At 42.2% G+C, this 20166-nt stretch overlaps 1 protein-coding gene across 3 annotated transcripts in view; it reads left to right on the forward strand.

Annotated features, from left to right (window-relative positions):
• The window catches only part of BCAR3 (BCAR3 adaptor protein, NSP family member), a 209177-nt gene extending 190093 nt beyond the window's left edge, over positions 1-19084 (forward strand). For all 3 annotated transcript variants that reach the window (XM_077276399.1, XM_077276400.1, XM_077276402.1), the window contains 9 exons: positions 1019-1150; positions 4002-4444; positions 6728-6828; positions 7297-7928; positions 9496-9611; positions 11089-11257; positions 11643-11754; positions 17217-17429; positions 18386-19084. In XM_077276399.1, the coding sequence (XP_077132514.1) occupies positions 1019-1150; positions 4002-4444; positions 6728-6828; positions 7297-7928; positions 9496-9611; positions 11089-11257; positions 11643-11754; positions 17217-17429; positions 18386-18558 (2091 nt within the window). In that variant the 3' untranslated portion in view covers positions 18559-19084. The remainder of the gene's footprint in view (positions 1-1018; positions 1151-4001; positions 4445-6727; positions 6829-7296; positions 7929-9495; positions 9612-11088; positions 11258-11642; positions 11755-17216; positions 17430-18385) is intronic.
• The last annotated feature ends 1082 nt before the right edge of the window (positions 19085-20166 follow it).

Consider the following 20166-nt stretch of genomic DNA (forward strand, 5'->3'; position numbering starts at 1 on the left):
AAGTGGCCGGTTAGTCCTTTTTTCATGGTACTTAAAGGGACGTGGTTTTCTGATGAAAATAATATGTCCTATATATGAGCTTCTTCTATGGCTTTGGGGTTTCCGGTGTAACATATCCCGGTGCTCGGTTTTACCATGGACCTTTGTCATCCCATGGGCGGAGATTTCTTTCTATACATATGTATTGTCTGTATATGTTAGAAACAATTTAAATGGGAATCTGTCACCAGGTTTTTGTTATCCCATCCAAGAGCAGCATAATGTAGGGGTAGAGACTCTGATTCCAGTGATGTATCACTTGCTGGGCTGCTTGCTGTAGTTTTGATAAAATCCCTGTTGTTCTCTGAATGCTTAGCTCTGTATAACCTCACCCACATCACTGATTGGATGTGTTCTGCGTACACTGTGCATAGGCCGAAAGCAGCCAAGCAGTGATGGGGATGGACTACATCACTAGAATAAACCTGCTTATCTGATCTCTTGCTGATAAGTGATTTTATCAAAACTACAGCAAGTAGCCCGATGATACATCGCTGGAATCAGACTCTCAAATTAGGTGTCAAAAATCTGGTGACAAACTCCCTTTAAGGAACTTTATATGTAGCCTATCCACATGTATATGTGTATTATTACAATCCGTGCCATTGGGGGTTCAACTATTAATGAGTATTATTTAGCGGTTGTCTTCTTATCTAACCATAGAATCCCCCTTTTTATGCTGCGTCTGGTCATTTATGGGTTAAGTGATAAGAGTCTATAGCCAGAGGCCATAAACCTAGTACAAAGGGCAGCTGGGAGATCTGAAAGTAAGGTATCTGAGCCCAGGTGTAGCCTCTGCATCCGATCCGTGCATGGTGGCCTTTGATCACAGAGGCAGGCTTAGGAACACCCACCTCCCTGGTGACAGCGCATGTGACAAGTGACAAAATGAAAGTTCCTGTTTGCATTGCGGCTGCTGAAGAGGCGGCCAGGTGACATCGGCTCTGGGAGAGTCACATTCACCTGTTGTGTCTTCCAGTTCTCCAAAGAGCGATATATCATGGATGGAGGGACACCTGACAAACTGAAGAAGGAGCTGGAGGAGGAGCTGAAGCTGAGCAGCGAGGACTTGCGCAGCCATGCCTGGTACCACGGACGGATCCCTCGCCAGGTGAGTGCAGCAGGAGGGAGACGATGGGTTAAAGTGACTGGAATAATGCAATATATGAAGAAGCTGGCACTGAATAATGCTCCTGGATGGGGCGAGTAGTACACGTGTGTACGGTGAGCAGCAGGTGCCGGGGCGGATTGTCACCACACCTGACCTGTTTGCTTAACACACCTTCCCATAAGTGACGGAGCAGACGCCATCGCGAAGAATAGAATGAGTCCGGTTAGTAAAGCGTCATCCAGTGAGCTGGAAAAACCAACTAGATCACCTCAACGGTGACTGATCCGCAGAAAAAACATGAAATAAAGAATCTGGTATAAAAAGCAAAAGGTTTCATTTTTGTGACATGTTCTGGAAAAATGAAGTGACAATGGTGCCGCCAATGATTTCCTCTATGTATTTTTTTACTGGGGTATTCAGTTGGTCAGTGATGCCTAGTGCCATCCACTAGCGATAGTTGTGCCCCCCAGGGCCGTACAATCTATGTGCACTGCCGAGCCCGGTGCATACGGCCTGTACCGCAGAGCATGGCGGATGTATGGCTCTGCAGTATGGAGCAGCGCGGCCTCTGTGCTGTCCTACAGGCGGAGTGTACGGAGATCTTGTACCCCGGAAGCAATACATATAGAGTCCAAGAGGCAAATTTATTTTTATTGCTTTTGGAAAAATGTCAGTAATATGATCGTGCCTTAATTTAGATGACAAACTGCCTGTGGCTCTCAGGGCATGCTGGGAATTGTAGTGTTTTGTTTTTTTTACAACCACAGGTTTCGTTATTGGTTATTACAGTTGGCTTTTAGCTCTGATCCTCATTTACTTGTCTTGGAACGGATCTGTAAGAATTCGCTGGATGTGACTTAGACGCACGTGATTCTTAATAAGTAACTGGAAGCTGACAGTGAGTAAATGAGTATATACAGCCGCTTTGTGCCCAGTGTAAAATCTCCAGCAGGGCCGCCAAGTATCAGGGCTCTTTTTAATAATATTGGACCTTTTGGACCGGACTTAGGCTGCAGCCCCTGCATACACTATAGTCACCCCTGTGTAGCCGCTACTGGTACATGAACCCAAAGGCAGAAGGGCATTGATTTCCCTGTAATCTCTCTGTATTGGGTAAGTACTATGCCGCGAGTGGAAGTGAAAGAAGCAAATATTATTCCCTCCGCCATCACCGGGGACTTGTGCTCTATCAGACGCAGCTGCCAGTGCGGCGACCTCTGTGCTCGCTCCCAGACAACAGGTCAGAAGAGAGAGTAGGAAAATGCTTCCATTACATGGATGATATTCCCATGTCACAAGTGCTGACAACATTAATAAAAAAAAGTGATTGATTAATCCAAAGTGCAGTGACGAGGCGCAGCTGCGGGTCAGCAGCAATGAACCAAGTCTGCAAAAAGTAATCATGGGGTTAGCGCTTGTTGCCCGATGGCACCAATAGCATTATCAGAAAACTTGGCTACAGTCTCCAATCATGGCAGAAGAAATGTAAAGTCTGTTCATAGATTGTGCCAACACTATAGGAACGGCCTACTCTGGCTATGCTCTGATGGAGTCGCATTATCGGCGTAGTGGCGCCATGATGCCAGTATTATTATAAAGTTTGCATTAATGGAAGGCCGTGGAATCTGTGAATCTCTCCAGTAATGGAGTAGAAATAACTCCATGGCTTGCCACATTGTTTTTCTGAAAAAAAAAAAAAATCCCAGCATTGGTTATAGACCAGACTGGTTTAGACACCTAGTAGGAAATCCGGCCTATATGGACTGTACGACTCCAACTTATAGCCGAGCCAAAAGCATTCACATGGCCCTGGTCCTACATCCAGGCTGGTCTTCTCTGCCAGCTGGCATCCTCAGCCTGGCATCATGACTGCAAAAGGTCTGCTAAGTGCAAGTGGCACCCAGGATGCTCAAAGTGACTACTGCCCTGATCGGACCGGCACGGAGGACCGGACGGACACCACGTCTGGGCTTCGCAAATCTGTTTGCTCAATTGGACACAACTAGATTATGGTTTGCTGGATGCTCTTTATAAATTGTCCTCACATCATCACTATGCTATATAGGCAGTGCCTGGATGGTATGGTCGGCTTATAATTATGGCGGGCAGACCTCTGGTACATAATATAGGGTGTTGCTATTTAAATTATTATTCCTCGTGAATTGCACTTTGGCATCTATTTATTTGGGTCAGTTGAGATGATTAGTTATGTATAGGGTTCCCAACTAATCCGGCATATATAAATTAATTGATGTATGAATTTTTATAAAAACTCTATTCCAGCTCACCCAGTTGCTCCATGCTCATCCACCTGGTGCTCAGACACCGGCCTCGCCCTGGCCTCACATCAAGGACAATAGAAAAAATTGGAGTCCGGCTCAACGGGACTGAATTTTCCTTGCCTTTTATTTTTCAAAAGAAAATATAGCGCATACAAAAGAAAAATTAACATGGTCGACATGACCCAGTTCTAAGCAGTCTTACTCATGACTAATGATCATGAGTAAGACTGCTTAGTGCAGTCGAAACACGTCGACCATGTATGAATTTTTGCTTTAATCATGAAACTGGAATTGATCCATGTATTACATGAGTTTACCATTGTGACGACTTGAGCAGGATCACTGCAAAAAAAATGTTTTTATATATGATTATACCATTCTGCATAAGTGCCGGTTGTTGTTTTTTTCTTAATTTTTCCTTTTTCTGTCCTATTTCGCCTTCCCCTGCTGCTACAGATCATCATGTATTATTATACAGGGTGATATATATTTTTTCTACACATTTGCTTTGCTTACACTCCTAACGAGCCTCGTCCAGAATGAATTCACTCCATGTCCTTCCTCTGCAGATTTCCGAGAGCCTGGTGAGGAGAGATGGAGACTTTCTGATCAGGGATTCGTTGTCCAGCCCTGGAAATTTCGTGCTCACCTGTCAGTGGAAAAACCTCTCCCAACATTTCAAGATAAATAAAGTCCTCATCCGGCTCAACGAAGCTTACAGTCGGATTCAGTACCAGTTTGAACACGACAGCTTTGACAACGTCCCTGCATTAGTCAGATACTACGTGGGCAATCGCAAGCCGGTGTCGCTGCAGAGCGGCGCCATCATTTTCCAGCCTATCAACAGGACAGTACCGTTACGGTGTATTGAGGAAAAGTATGGCGTCTCCCCAGTTAGACGTTTGGAAATGGGAGGACTGGAAGAAAAAGCAGACACCCCTAAAAGACTCAGTCTCAATATAGGTCACGGACTAACACCGGAGCAAAGCCTGGTCCGGGGAAATCTGCTAAGGTTTGTCATCAAACTTGTGCAGATTATATAAAATAATAACAATAAAAAATTTTTATTTATTACCCATCCTTTTCTGATATTCTTTTGAATATCTGTACAATGGAACACAAATTTCTCATTTGCCTTTTTTTTAGTATTGCTCATGAAATTAGAATTCTGGAGCATCAGTTTGTAGACCCCTGCGGTGTGATGTTCCTCCGTTATTCCTCCTAAATATTCATTAAACAAAAAAATGAAAAATTAGTTTTAGCATTTAATAGTGATGAGTGTCTTTGGTGTGCTCGAAAACATGTTCGACAGCTGCAACACATGCACAACCTGTGTTGTGACTGTCGAACAGCTGCGAGACATGCAGCCGTGGGGATTCAAACATAATATTCGAGCGCACCAAAGACACTGTTAGCACCCAAGCATGCTCAGATAACACCTTATCCGAGCACGTTCGCTCATCACTAATCATTACCCTTGTCAAGGGAGAGTGTCAGTATGTAGGGACACACCCCGCTGTCAGTTTATTCATACATTTCTAGGAAGAATAACAGAGGAACAACACAATGCTGACCTCAGTTTTGCTAACAAATGTGCATGGCAAGAACGCATCAAATCTGCAACGTGTGCACAAGAGCTTACTGTTTCATACTTTCTGTATTGGTTTGCCAAACTAGAGATCTCTGCTCACTGCTGTTCATTGTTTACTTTTTGTCCTTATAGGAGGAGTAACAGAAATTTGCAGAACGAGGAATAATTCTTTTTCAGATGGTCCTTTAATCCTGTCAGCAGGATTGTGCACAGTAACCTACAGACTGTCTGGTCGGCGCTGTTATACTGGTTACAATGATACCTGGTGATGAAATCCGTCTTGTGGTTGTTGTTTAACCTTTTTTTTTCAGTTTTGAGTTAATGATATGCTCGTGCTCCGGGGACAGCCTGTGGGGGGTCTTCATGTGGTGCTCTGATTAGGTATTCACCTGTATGGCTTCTGACAGGTCACTGATCCCTCACTGACCTGCCCCCTAATTTACATAATGAATATTTTATATATATATATATATATATATATATATATATATATATATATATATATATATATATATATATATATATATTATTTTTTTTTTAAATCCACTTCTGCAGGCAGGCAGTGGAGCTGCACCATGATCATATCCGTAATGTGCATATAATTATTTTTTAAAGTATCTAGAAATTCATTAAAAAAAATCTGTTTGAAAATGGCGACAGCTGCGCAGTAGCAGTTATCGGTGATCCCATAGATGCTACTGCACATGCGCCACCATCCTGCTAGAGGGAAAAAGATGGTGCCACCTGCGCAGTAACATCTATGGGATCACCGATAATTACTAATGCGCGGGTGGCACCATTTTCAAACATGTTTATTAATTTTTTTTTTTATTTTAGGAATTTATAGATGCCATCTAAAACAATAATTACATGCACACAATGAATGTGATCATGATTCAGTGCAGGTGCCGGTGTCTGCCTGCAGAAGGGGATTTTATTTTTAGTTTGTATATATAATATTCATTCTGTAAACTAGGGGGCAGGTCAGTGAGGGATCAGTGACCTGTCAGAAGCCATACTGATGAATACCTAAGCAGAGCACCACATGAAGACCCCCACAGGCTGCCCACGAGCATATCATTAACTCAAATCTGAAAATAAAAATTAAACAACAACCACAAGACGGATTTTATCACCAGGTATCCGTGTAATCAGTGTAACGGCGCCGACCTGACACTGTCTGTAGGTTACTGAGCACAATCCTGCTGACAGGTTCACTTTAAAGAATTTCTACTGCTAGTATCATTCAGCTTGAAAAAAAAAAAAAGAAGCATTGCCACCTAGTGGCCATACTGGTATATAAATAATTGTATATAGTTGTTAAGATTATAGAAATGTTTACTCGTAGCCTCATACAGAATACTCATATTCACACAGTGCGACCAGTTTCATTGGAAGACTTAACATGTTGATCCAGAGGAAATCAAAGACACCATAGGGCAGATGAGGAAGTTTCTCCTTGTGGAGAACACCAAGTTGGTGTATGGAGACTTATAGGCCATGCAATGCTCTTCAACATGCAAATAGTCTCTTCACAGAGAAAGATAACTGTAGTGTTATCTATTGGAAGCATCAATTGTAAAAGTCAATATAGAGACCCTTTAAAGATAAGTTATATAGCGCCAACATATTCCACAGCATTTTACATTAAGATATTATGTACTCTCGTGTACTTGTAATTTATATGTATATTGGTCCTTCCAGAAATAAAGAGAAGAGCGGTAGCCATCCATCTTGTTTAGACAACATGCGGGAAAAGAGGCGACCACTGAACTCTCACCAATCGGAAAGCTACCTACCGCTAAGTAAGTGTCTAGGTACTTTGCTGTCCTGGGTCCATTGCAACTTTTAGAGCTGCTATTACTTTAGGACGCACTTACAAACCCTCCACTTAAACAGTGGAAAATTGTTGCGTTGCAGATCATGTCTCCCACTAGTCTTCTTGGCAGGTCAACATAGGATTCATATGTACCCATAACCTTGTAGGTTATAGGAATGGTCTAGACTAGTGTTTCTCAGCTCCAGTCCTCAAGATCCAACAACAGGTCATGTTTTCAGAATTTCCTTTGTATTGCACAGGTGATAATTTCATCACCTGCTCAAGCATTAATTCCATCACCTATGCAATACTAAGGAAATCCTGAAAACATGACCTGTTGGTGGGTCTTGAGGACCGGAGTTGAGAAACACTGCTCTAGACGGTAAAGGGAAAGTCACTGATGTTTGCCAATATGCACAGATAAATCATAATAATATGGACACCTTTTTTGTAGGCAGTAGACAGCCATACTTGTCACCAGGAATGGATGGCCGGTTAACGCCAAGACCACATGTATTCAGGACTGGAAGTGAACCTACGTTAAGCCCAACAGAAATCCGGAGGTTCAGCTCTGAGGCTCACTCCGCAGAGGCATTGAGAGGATCAGACAGTCAGCTCTGTCCTAGACCCCCTCCAAAGCCCAGCAAGTCATTGTATGTCAAGCAGCCACAGTCCCCTGCAATCTGGCAGAACGCCGAAGCCAACTATTGTGAACTGCACCCTACTCCTACAGAGGACGTTGGGTGGACAAAGACATATTCGTCACATAACAGTTTTCTGGAAAGTCAGAAAACTGATGAAGAGGAGACCTTCTCTCTCAGTAACTCAGAACTGAATTTCCCCACATTGGAGGACAGTATATCTCAGTGCTCACAACCTGAACATACCGATACGGGGGACGAGAGAGAGTTCGTTAGACCAGTGTATGAGAACGTATCCTCTTTTAATCCAAATGACTTTGACTCCATTTTACTCCCCTCTGAAAATAAACCATTGGAAACAGCCCTACTGAAACGGGCCAAGGAACTATTCACAAACAATGACCCAAGGACTATTGCCAAGCACATCCTCCGTATGGACTGTAAGGTAAAAGGGACTTCTGATTGTGGGAAGGGACAAATAAAACAATGGTGCAGTATGTACAAGTGGGAAAGCAATAAGGGCCCTTTTTCTTTAATGTGGGCAACTCCGACATCAAAACTAAATTGTTCCAAATTTATTAAAAAAAAAAAAAAAAAAAAGCTCTGTCACCAGGTCAAGTGCCCAATCTTTGCTACTATTTTATTCCTGCTGCTTCCCTGGACATTCTTTTTAGTTTTAAATCTGTCATATGGTCCCAGATATATAGGCCTTTTTATTTAGTGCTAATTTTTCTCTTCTTTACAGAAGGGGTGTTACTAACAGACTAATAATGCAGAACAGTATAAAGACCCACCCCAGAGGATCCTGTGAATACCGCCTCTCTTATAAAGATCATAGTAATAATATAAAAAGGCTAATCTCTGGAACTGTATGGTGGATTTTTTATAAAAAAAAGAATACACTGTGGAGCAGCGGAAATAAAATAAGAGCAAAAGCTGATCACTTTTGACCAAATGACAAGCCCATTTAAGTCTATCTTACTTATACTGGCAATTCTTGAGAATGTCTAAGAAACTATTTTTGGTCTGACTTTTGCTGGGTTTCAATAATGGAGTTGGACAAGTCATTAAGTTTTCCTAACATGGGCTTTGAAGAGGATCTGTCATCCCTTTGGAAATATCTGTTTTAATAAATAATTGTAATCCATGACATTACAATTCTGGAGCATCTTTTCTCAGAACATCTACATTGTGCCATTTCTCTGCTATCCCTCATAGGAATTAAATTGACAACTCTTACCAACTGAAGTGTGATCTTTTGCACTCTGACGAGTGGAATGGTAACACCCAGTTAACACTTCATTCTAAAATTTCCAAGAGGAAAAACACAATGCAGAATTTTAATAAAAACGATGCTCCAGAAATGTTATTTTATTAAATAGGGGCAGAACAATGGTGGGTGCAGGTGTTGTACTCACTCCAGTCATAGAGCCTAGGGGGGCCAAAAAAGGTTTCTTTGAACTATATGAAAAGACCAATGCTATTAAAGACCTGTGCTAGTTGGTGCCGCGAATGTCAGCAATGTCCTAATGCAAAAATTCTGTTATGCCTCTAAATATAAGCAATTACTAAAACAGCCATGACAGATCCTCTTTCCACTATCTACTTCGAGAATTTGGAGATAGTATGTACAGTTATTATAGATTGTGAATCTACCCTAAGTATAATAATATCCACTTCCTCCTCTGGGTGGGGAATCATGTCTATATGTGGATGTTCATGTATGTAGTGATTTTAGTCACATTTGGCCTCCATGATAACTGCGTCAAAACAGGAGAAAGTTGTTAGAATTTCTGGGTAACACATTTCGGGCCTGTAAATTCAAGCCATCGTATTTTAACCATCTTCTTCAGCCACCGCGCCATTACTTGAGCTGGTTTAGCAATAAGGCTAAGGTTCAGCTGTAATGGCATAGTGGCTGTTACACGCATTTCACTGTCCATGAGAACCTCCAATAAAATGTGAAAAATTAGCTTCCTGAATACAGACGTATGAACCTTTGCGCCTTTTAGGTTACAAGGATACTTGATGTCTCATCAGAGATGGAAAAGATGATGGGAGTGGGCTGTGGACTGGAGATGATTACTCTACCGCATGGCCACCAACTGCGCCTAGATCTAATTGAAAGGTAAACATCCTCTGCTATAGCTATGACGATATTTGCATAGTCGGAGAAGTAGAAGCACCTGTTCCTCTAAGGAAAAATGCAGAGACAATGTCTGTGTTGTGCTGCCAGGGGGAGGTCCGCATTTTGTGGTGGCAGCCATTCTTTCAGCTCTCTTCATGGCTGCATTGTTGCTTCCATTTATAACAAAAGTCACAAGAGTGTGATGGTTACAACGCATAACATCTTCTGCGCCTGACAGACTCCATTGATAAAAGGGTCCATAAGATTCCACCAAGTAGTCAGTCTTTTTCTAAAAGGGAAAATGTTCCAGGAAACAGCTCTTAATGTGTGTACTCGGAGTCTGTTTGATGTTTTTTGGAGTGGAAACTAAGCAGAAGATTTTGAGGGCTTTTACTTTTTTTTTTCTCTTTGAGGATTTGAAGAGTTCCCACTCCAAAAAGTTCTATAACAATAGTGTACATACCCGTCAGGAAAAGAAAAACTCCTCCAAAAGCAGCATTTTTTTTCCCTTAGTTTTTGAAAACCTGACAAAACTTTGAACATAAACCTTAAGGTCAATACTCTACAGTGATGTGTACGTCTATTCTCATGTATCATAGTAGATGTTCTACTGGAGACAGACTTATTTTTAATGAGGTTACCCACTACTTTTACATTGATGACCTATCCTTGGGATAAGTCATCAATGTCTGATTGGCCGGAGACCGACACCCATCAGCAGTTATTGTGGAGCTGGCGATCTTCTGATAGTGACCGCAGCTTTGTACTGCACATCTACCACCTATGCAGATCAAGAGGAGGCAGAAATGCAGTTCCCTGCGGCGGCCATTATCAGAAGACCGCCAGCTCCACAAGTGAGGACTTCCATCCAGTGGCCGGTGATAAGAGCTGATCAGAAATTGATGACCTATCCTAAGGATAAGCCATATGTAAAAGTAGTGGACAACCTCTTCAATGATTCAACATCTCATGTTAGTTGTCTTCTTTGCCATTGGCCCAGTGTAACTCCCTGACTGCGCACGTTTGTTGTAGTGTGGCTGCTACTGAAATGTGCATCTCCAAAATCTACCTGCACCGTAAATTGTTTTTCAGTACAAAATGACTTTTCAGACCAAGCACAGGAGCGCCGTGCCCCCTTGGTGTGACTGAGCGGTTCAGTATTTTCCCACCTCTTTGTTTTCAGATTGGCTCCTTTAAAGCCAGAGCTCTCAACTCGAGGAAGAAGAGGGTGGAGAACAAATAGGAGCAACTGAACTTTTCAGGCATGCCAAGGGTGCAATGAACACCGGTGCTTGGTTTGAACAGCCATTTTTTTTTCTACTTTGGCATAGTATGAAAAATAAGATCCATGAAAAAACAATGATTAGAAAATGTGGCCACGTGATAAATTACTTTGAGCATCATGAGAGCCGAGAAATGACGATGCTACCAACGTACGGTACATTCTGCAAGCTCTATTAATACATTGTTATTGCAGGCACACAACTATGGCCATAGGGATCGCAGTGGATATTTTGGGATGTACGGGTAATTTAGACGAAAGAGTTGCAACACTGAACAAGATCATCCAACTTGCGGTAGAACTGAAGGATTTGGGAGATTACTTTGCCTTCACGTCCATCATGAAAGCCCTGGACATGCCTCAGGTGACGTAAAGTCCATAACCCCTAATAAATGTGATAGAAATACCATTAATGAAGTTTCACACTCATCTTCAGATTGTGTAATTGTATATATTCTTACGTGCTAGGACAAAGGAGATAAAATCTCAGGAACAGGATAGAAAACAGCACTAGAATTTTTCTTTGGTAGTCATTTTTCTTTTTGGTTAATTTCTGTGGGTACAGGATATAGTCACACTAAAGTTACATTTTTTTTAGACTCTGATTTTCAGTGATCTTTTCCATCTCTGTTATATTTCAAGCAATTGTCAGATGAAAGGCATGTAAAGAAGATTAACGTCCTTGGAGTGGTTGCTTTGCTGTAAAGTCTAAAATATCACTGACCTGATATTTTGTTTCTTTCGATCAGATTGCAAGGCTGGAACATACGTGGACAATTCTGAGGCATCAATACACACAGACAGCGATCACTTATGAAAAGCAATTGAAGCCATTTAACAAAGCTTTGTATGAAGGAGCAGGTAAGTCAGACATGCAGTACACCTGCAGGGGGCGACACTGTGCCGCAGTATAAAAACATTGCTGCCTTGTGACTGTTACTGCAGTCTGGACCCAGTCACTTCAATGGAGCTGAGCTGCTATACCAGAAATGACTGAAAGAAAGCCATGTTTGTTTGTTTTTTTAACTCCTAAAAACAGATTTAAAGGTGATTGCACACTTTTTGTTGTTTTTTTACGAGGCCTGGTATTACCGTACTTAAAAATCTTTATTGCAAAATGGAACATACTACATGTAGGGGCATTTATGTGTTGGCTGAAAGGGGGCAAAAAAAAAAAAAAAAGTAGAAAAAAAATCAATTTTTAAAAAAACCCAAAAAAACTAGGAAATCTACATTTTAGAGTTTCAGGAAAAAGAAAATATTAAGAAAAAAAAGTTTTTTTTAGAACACTTAAAAAGAACGCTCCACGTTTAGAACTTCTACACCCTCTGATGCTTATTCTAAGAAGGGAGCTTGGGCATTCTTATTAAAGACGATTGTATCACAGACGACCCATCACTGAGGATCTGACTCCCAACATCACATGTATAAACATGAAAGCAGTCCACTACCCTTGTGCCTTAGGATAAAACTAGCCAGGCTTATTACAAATGCATTAACCCCTTCATGGCCCAGCCTATTTTGACCTTAATGACCTGGCCATTTTTTTGCAATTCTGACCACTGTCCCTTTATGAGGTAATAACTCAGGAACGCTTCAACGGATCCTAGCGATTCTGAGACTGTCTTTTCGTGACATATTGGGCTTCATGTTAGTAGTAAACTTAAGTCGATAATTTTTGCATTTATTTGTGAAAAAAATCTGAAGTTTCTCAAAAATTTAGCAATTTTGAATTTTTATTCTGTTAAACCAGAGAGTTATGTGACACAATATAGTAAAGTAGACACATTTGAGAAATGTTGTTTATTAACATCAGCACAATTTTGGAAACTTTTTTTTTTTTTTTTTGCTAGGAAGTTAAGAGTTTAAAATTTGACCAGCGATTTTCTCATTTTTGCAACAAAATTTACAAAACCATTATTTTAGGGACCACCTCACATTTGAAGTCAGTTTGAGGGGTCTGTATGTCTGAAAATACCCAAAAGTGACACCATTCTAAAAACTGCACCCCTCAAGGTGCTCAAAACCACATTCAAGTTTATTAACCCTGCAGGTGCTTCACATGAGCAGAAGCAATGTGGAAGAAAATGAACATTTAACTTTTTAGTCACAAAAATGATCTTTTAGCTACAATTTTTTTTATTTTTCCAAGGGTAAAAGGAGAAAGTGGACCCCGAAAGTTGTTGTCCAATTTGTCCTGAGTACGCCAATACCCCATATGTGGGGGGGGGGGGGGGACGGGGGACCACTGCTTAAGTGCATGGCAGGGCTCGGAAGGGAAGGAGCGCCATTTGACTTTTTGAATGAAAAATTGGCTCAAATCTTTAGCAGACACCATGTCTCGTTTGGAGAGCCCCTGTGTGCCTAAAGATTGGAGCGCACAAACAAGTGACCCCCATTTTGGAAACTAGACCCCGCAAGGAACTTATCTAGATGCATAGTGAGCACTTTGAACCCCGAGGTGCTTGACAAATTGATTTTTTTTTTTTCACAAATTTCTTTCAGCCTCAATTTTTTCATTGTCACATGGGCAACAGGATAAAATGGATCCTAAAATTTGTTGGGCAATTCCTCCTGAGTACACAGATACCTCATATGTGGGGGTAAACCACTGTTTGGGCGCATGGCAAGGCTCGGAAGAGAAGGAGCGCCATTTGACTTTGAATGAAAAATTAGCTCAAATCGTTAGCGGACACCATGTTGCGTTTGGAGAGCCCGTGTGCCTAAACATTGGAGCTCCCCCACAAGTGACCCCATTTTGCTGCAAACTAGACCCCCAAGGAACTAATCTAGATGTGTGGTGAGCACTTTTACCCCCAAGTGCTTCACAGAAGTTTATAACGCAGAGCCGTGAAAATAATTTTTTTTTTCCCTCAAAAAAGATTTTTTTCGTCCGCAATTTTTTATTTTCACAAGGGTAACAGGAGAAATTGGACACCAAAAGTTGTTATCCAGTTTGTCCTGAGTACGCTGGTACCCCATATGTGGGGGTAAACCACTATTTGGGCGCACGTCGGGGCTCAGAAGGGAAGTAGTGACGTTTTGGAATGCAGACTTTGATGGAATGGTCTGCGGGCGTCATGTTACGTTTGCAGAGCCACTGATGTGCCTAAACAGTTTAACCCCCCCCCACAAGTGACCCCATTTTGGAAACTATACCCCCCCCGAGGAACTTATCTAAATGTGTGGTGAGCACTTTGAACCCCCAAGTGCTTCACAGAATTTTATAACGTAGAGACGTGAAAATAAAAAAATCTTTTTTTTTTTCCCCCACAAAAATAAATTTTTAGCCCCCAATTTTTTTTTTTTCCCCCAAAGGTAACAAGAGAAATTAGACCCTCAAAGTTGTTGTGCAATTTATCCTGAGTACGCTTATGCCCCATGTTTGGGTAAACCACTGTTTGGGAGCACCACTGTTTGGGAGCACCATTTGACTTTTTGAACGCAAGATTGGCTGGAATCAATGGTGGCGCCTTGTCGCGTTTGGGAACCCTGATGTGCCTAAACAGTGGAAACCCCTCAATTCTAACCCCAACCCTAGCCATAACCCTAATCTCAACCCTACTCATAACCCCAACACACCCCTAACCCTAATCCCAACACTAACCCTAAGGCTATGTGCCCACGTTGCGGATTTGTGTGCGGATTTTTCTGCACCGTTTGTTAAAAATCGTAGAGCGTTTTACCTGCGGATTTCCGGCATTTTTTGTGCAGATTCCTATTGAGTCTGAGCAGGTTTAAAACGTTGCAGAATCCGCACAAAGAATTGACATTCTGAAGAAAATACAACGCAGCGTTTCCACGCGGTATTTTACGCACCATGGGCACTGCGGATCTGGTTTTCCATAGGTTTACATTGTACTGTACACCGCATGGAAAAATGATGCGAATCCGCAGCCAAATCTGCACATACCCTAATTCTAACCCTAGTGGAAAAATAAAAATAAATATTTTCTTTATTTCATTATTTTCCCTACCTATGGGGGTGATAAAGGGGGGGTAATTCGGCGGGCGCACTGCGCCCGCCATTTTGGAAGATGTCGGCACCCACCGCTGAAGGCCTGTTTCACACGTCAGTGGCTCCGGTACGTGTGGTGACAGTTTTCTCACGTACCGGAGACTCTGACTCACGTAGACACATTAAAATAAATGTGTCTCTGCACATGTCAGCGTGTTTTCATGGACCGTGTGTCCGTTTGTAAAACACAGAGACATGTCAGTGTTCGTGGGAGCGCACGATCACACGGACCCATTAAAGTCAATGGGTCCGTGTAAACACGTACCGCACACTGATGCTGTCCGTGTGCCGCCCATGTGCCGACTGAGGACCAGACGGACAGTGCAGGAGACAGTGCTAGAGTTAAGCGCTGTCCCCGCCAGCGTGGGGTGCTGAAGCCGCCATTCATTCCTTCTCCCCAGCAGCGTTCGCTGGAAAGAAGGAATGAAAAATCATGTTTTTATTTTTTTGTTTTTAAAATAAAGTTCCCGGTCACCTCCCACCCCCTGTGCACTCGCCCGCTGGCATTAAAATACTCACCCAGCTCCCGCGATGCTTCCTCTCAGCGCCGCAGCTTGTCCTGTATGAGCGGTCACGTGGTACCGCTCATTACAGTGATGAATATGCGGCTCCACCTCCCATAGGGGTGGAGCCGCATATTCATCACTAATGAGCAGTACCAAGTGACCGCTCATACAGGAAAAGCTGCGGCGCTGAGAGGAAGCATCGCGGGAGCTGGGTGAGTATTTTAATGCCAGCGGGCAGGCGCACAGGGGTTGGGAGGTGACCGGGAACTTTATTTTAAAATAAAAAAAAACATGATTTTTCATTCCTTCTCTCCAGCGAACGCTGCTGGGGAGAAGGAATGAATGGCGGCTTCAGCACCACACGAAGGGGGGACAGCGCTTACTGTAGCGCTGTCTCCTGCATGGTCCGTGTGGTACTCAGTCGGCACACGGCTACCGCACGTGTGCCACACTGATGTGCCACGTGAGCTCACGGACACGGATAACTCCGGTACCGGAATTATCTGGACGTGTGAGACTGGCCGAAGACGGACGGACACCGGGACTCGGGAGGTACGGGTGGGGTGGGATCAGACAGCGAGGGGGTGGAGGAAAGACTGACGGCGGCGGCAGATCGGTCTCAAGCCGTGGTGGATGATATTGCTGCATCGGCCATGGCTGGATTGTAATGTTTCACCAAGTTTCATTGGTGAAATATTACAAATTGCTCTGATTGGCTGTTTCACTTTCAACAGGCAATCAGAGCGATCGTAGCCACGGGGAGGCAAAGCCACCCCCCCGGGCTGAAGTACAACTCCCCCTGTTCCTGCGGGTCGGGTGAAATTTGAGTTAACCCTTTCACCCGACCTGCAGGAACTCGATCATTCTGTGACGCAGCATATGCAGACTTTCATGACGCATATGCTGTGTCACAGGTCAGGAAGGGGTTAAAGTGTAACATAGTTATTAAGGTTGAAGGAAGACTAAGTCCATCTAGTTCAGCTCATAGCCTAACCTAACATGCTCTTATCTTAACCCTAATTCCAACCCTACTCTCTTGGTTTTTCCTACTTGATACAGATGCCGGTATGGCCTTGAAATGTGTTGTGGCTAAAGATGAGCGCAAGTTACTAGAGGTTGCCTAGGGCGCTCGAGTCCCCACGGCCACCTGTTTCGCTGCTGCTAGACAGCCACAAAACGTGGGGATTTCCTGACAAACACTGCCAATCCCCCCATATTTTGTGGCGGTCTAACAGCAGCAAAACAGGCGGCCACAGGGACTCTAACATGTCACTCGAGAACCTGCGAGACTCAATGCGTACCCGAGCACCCTAGGCAAACTCGAGTAGTGAGCACTTGCGCTCTCACTAGTTGTGGCAATAAAATCATCCACCCCAACCACTAAAAAAATAGCATCTACATGGTGACTGATACATTTCGGACCCAAAACGCTTCATGCTTTTAGGAGGGCTTTAGCCCAATTCCTGCCCCATCTGGGATTATTGACAGCATCTATGCCTACAGTCAGATTCCACCAGCAGCTCATGCCTTCCACATATTTGCCCTATAACGGTGCAGCATTAGAAGGCCAATGGCCAGGTCTACGTTACACATGGCCTGAATCTGAACAAGCTCTTTACTCAGACCTCTACTACTCTTGTCGCCAGAACAGAGCACTCCTTCTAGAATATCCAAAACCTGTAAAGTTCATTAACGCCCTTTTCCATACAAAACCCTCTCCAGCCCTTCACAACGTATGAATGTGTCCGACTTATTTCCCAAATGCAGACAACTGTGCCAATAATATATATCTATTACAGGTACATTACTCGGCACACAGGGAAATATGACAATCCCGCTAGTCCTGCCTGTAATACTGTTGCTGGAGCGCCAGTCTGCCATATTTGAAGGAATGGACTGGTGGGAGAACCATGACAGAGGATGTGAAATAATGTTTAGTCATCTGGAATCGGCACGGATAATTGCCCAGAATGCAGCTTTGTATCAAAGCAATGCAGAACGGCTCTTGGAAGGTAAGGAAGGTTTATCCTCTTCAAAGACCAGAGCTCACATTCAGAGGCATGCTGGTTATTATATCCTGGCTATTAGTAAAGAAAGGTTATATATTTGAACAAAAAAGAAAAACAAAGTTGCGTTAAGTGTCAAAATCTACACTTATGTTATACAGCAGCACAAAAACAATTTAATATGCCTTCCAACCAATCGTTGCAGAGGTGAATTCACGATTCGGTGCCATGGGCATTAGTAGGCTGACAACTCTGTGACTTGGAAGGATCAGGATCTGGTTTCTATACTGCTGTGTAAAATACAAATTACAACTAGGAATCATAAAATATTTGTTTAATCATCAATTGATAGTGTACGAAAAGCCATAGACTATTACAAAAGATTTTATGGATGAAGCACTATTTTTTCCCCATTTAAATGTATCCTAAATGTGGCCAGTTTGCCCAATAAAAACAATCGGAACACGTCTTTCCTTTTCCTCTGAAAAGCTAATGGTATGTGCACACTCCAAAACCCTGGAAACATTCTTCTTAGTCATTTCTATTCGAAACCATTTTATTGTTCTAATGTTCAGTGTCTTAAGCACTTTTTTTTCTACTTTTGCATTTCGAAAAACCACAAGGTGGAAAAAAAGGCATGTGACTCCTTTGTCGCAGATTCTATCAGAAGCAAATTCAAACTAGGCACTGTCCAATTAGAAGGCTGCAAAAAAATAAATAAGGAACAGCTTTGAGAAACCCAAAAACTTTCCTTCAGGAAACACTTGTCCTTTAGGTTTTCTACTAGAAAACACATCATTTTTGACAAAGGTGTGTGCGTGTAACCTTAAAACTAGAGTATGATCATTACGATGAACAATGCAAGTCATTAGAACCAGTTTATATGAAACAACCTGTGAGCGCTTTTAGCTTATTAAGAATTTAAAAACAAAAATAATTTGTTCTGTTCTTTTCCATTTTAGGATTTAAGCCAGATGAAGAAATGAGCGAAGTCTTCAAGACAGAATTTCAAATGAGACTTCTCTGGGGAAGCAAAGGAGCCCAAGTCAACCAGGCTGAAAGATACCAAAAATTCAGCCAGATCTTAACAGCCTTGTCCCGGAAATTAGAACCACAACCATCATCATCTTCTTGAAACCAAACTGCATCTGCTCTGTGCTGTGTAAAATAGAGACTTTTTCCAGACATTAGCATTTTGAGCTGTTTTTTTGGAACAGCTTGCTGTATAATGTACATTTTGCCTTTTCGTTTTTAAAGAAACCTATAACCGCAAATTATTTATTTATTACTATCAATGTGATCTCCGCTACTAGATGTGTAGTAGCATGATGGACAATTGCAGTACTTAAGTTTTTACAACTATTATCAAAAATTCTCACTTTTCACTGCATTGAATTAGTAGTTATTTAAAAAACAAAAATGCAGAAAGCCCAAAAGTGTGCATTATTATAAGGCTTGTTCTGTAAATATAATGGTCATTCACAAACAGGTCACCTAGACGAGCCAAAATGAAACCATGGCGAATAAGGACAATAATGAAAGTGTTTAGAATTTTTTATTCCAGGAAAATATTCATAGACAACGCATTTAACAAGAAAATAATGTGCACATAAAACAAAACTAATGCACTGGGACAAAATAAAACAATTATTAAGACCGCTCTGAATGTTTCATAACAGTAGTATTTGGAGATCCGTACTTCATTAAACACTGAATACATGAACCCACCAGGAGTCACCTGCCCTGAATTAAACAGAATCGTATTAGGACAGAGGTTGTTGAGTTCAGGGCAGGCGACCTGGAGCCGATCCTTGCATCACAGTCCATAGTGGAACCGTGAAATAAGGAGGTTTGGAAAAGGCCTTTGATTATCAGCGGAATGAGGTTTCCACATCAGCAGCCATCTCTCCCAACTTCATCATACACATGGAAACTCATCAGAACGCTCATGTGTTTCCAATGGGTAGAGGGGAGAAAGTTTATGCCGGAGGTGAACGGTCATCCACAGAAACCAATAGATCTGACCCGCCTGAAGAGTCTGGAGGCCTCCATACACATGAAGTGGTCAACTAATCCCAAAGGGTTCAGCAGACTTTAATACGCACAACATAACTACTAGAAACCTGTGGTGACGGCTTATCTTTAGGAAGAGTAAAAGGATCAGCGTTCATATACAAAAAGCCCGACTCTCCTCTCCCTCATGACAAAATCTGCTAGGGGACACTTGTGAGTCGTCATACAAATTAGATGGTTGGTGAACCTGAAAGAAACTGGTTTGGGCAACTTTACACCAATGCGTATGAGGGACAAGCAAAACACTGATACCCAGCGGATTTGACCAGGTAAAATCTGCAGAATACAATAGTAGGGTATTCATGCAGATGAAGGTTTTCAAAAGTTTTTTTTTTTGCACAGAAATGGAAGATTGAGTATTTTAAAAACCACATGTCAATTTATTTTGCTGATTTCACAGACTATTTAATCTAGCAGGCTGAAATCTGCAGTAATTCCAAACCAGTTAAGAAAACTTTCAGCACTTCCAGTGAAAGTGAACTTTCCTTTTTACATTCTACCCAATTTCAAAATAACTTTTTAAGACAGAAACAAGTAGCCCCGACTGAGTGGAATCCAGCTGCATGTGGTCTTACCTAAAAAGGTAATATTTAATCAAATACCTAATTTAAGACTGGTTTCCATTTGACTTGAGTGCCCATTCTCTTGCTATCACTAGTGATGAGCAAGT

Source organism: Ranitomeya variabilis, chromosome 8 (genome assembly GCF_051348905.1).
Source record: "Ranitomeya variabilis isolate aRanVar5 chromosome 8, aRanVar5.hap1, whole genome shotgun sequence".
NCBI lineage: Eukaryota > Metazoa > Chordata > Amphibia > Anura > Dendrobatidae > Ranitomeya > Ranitomeya variabilis.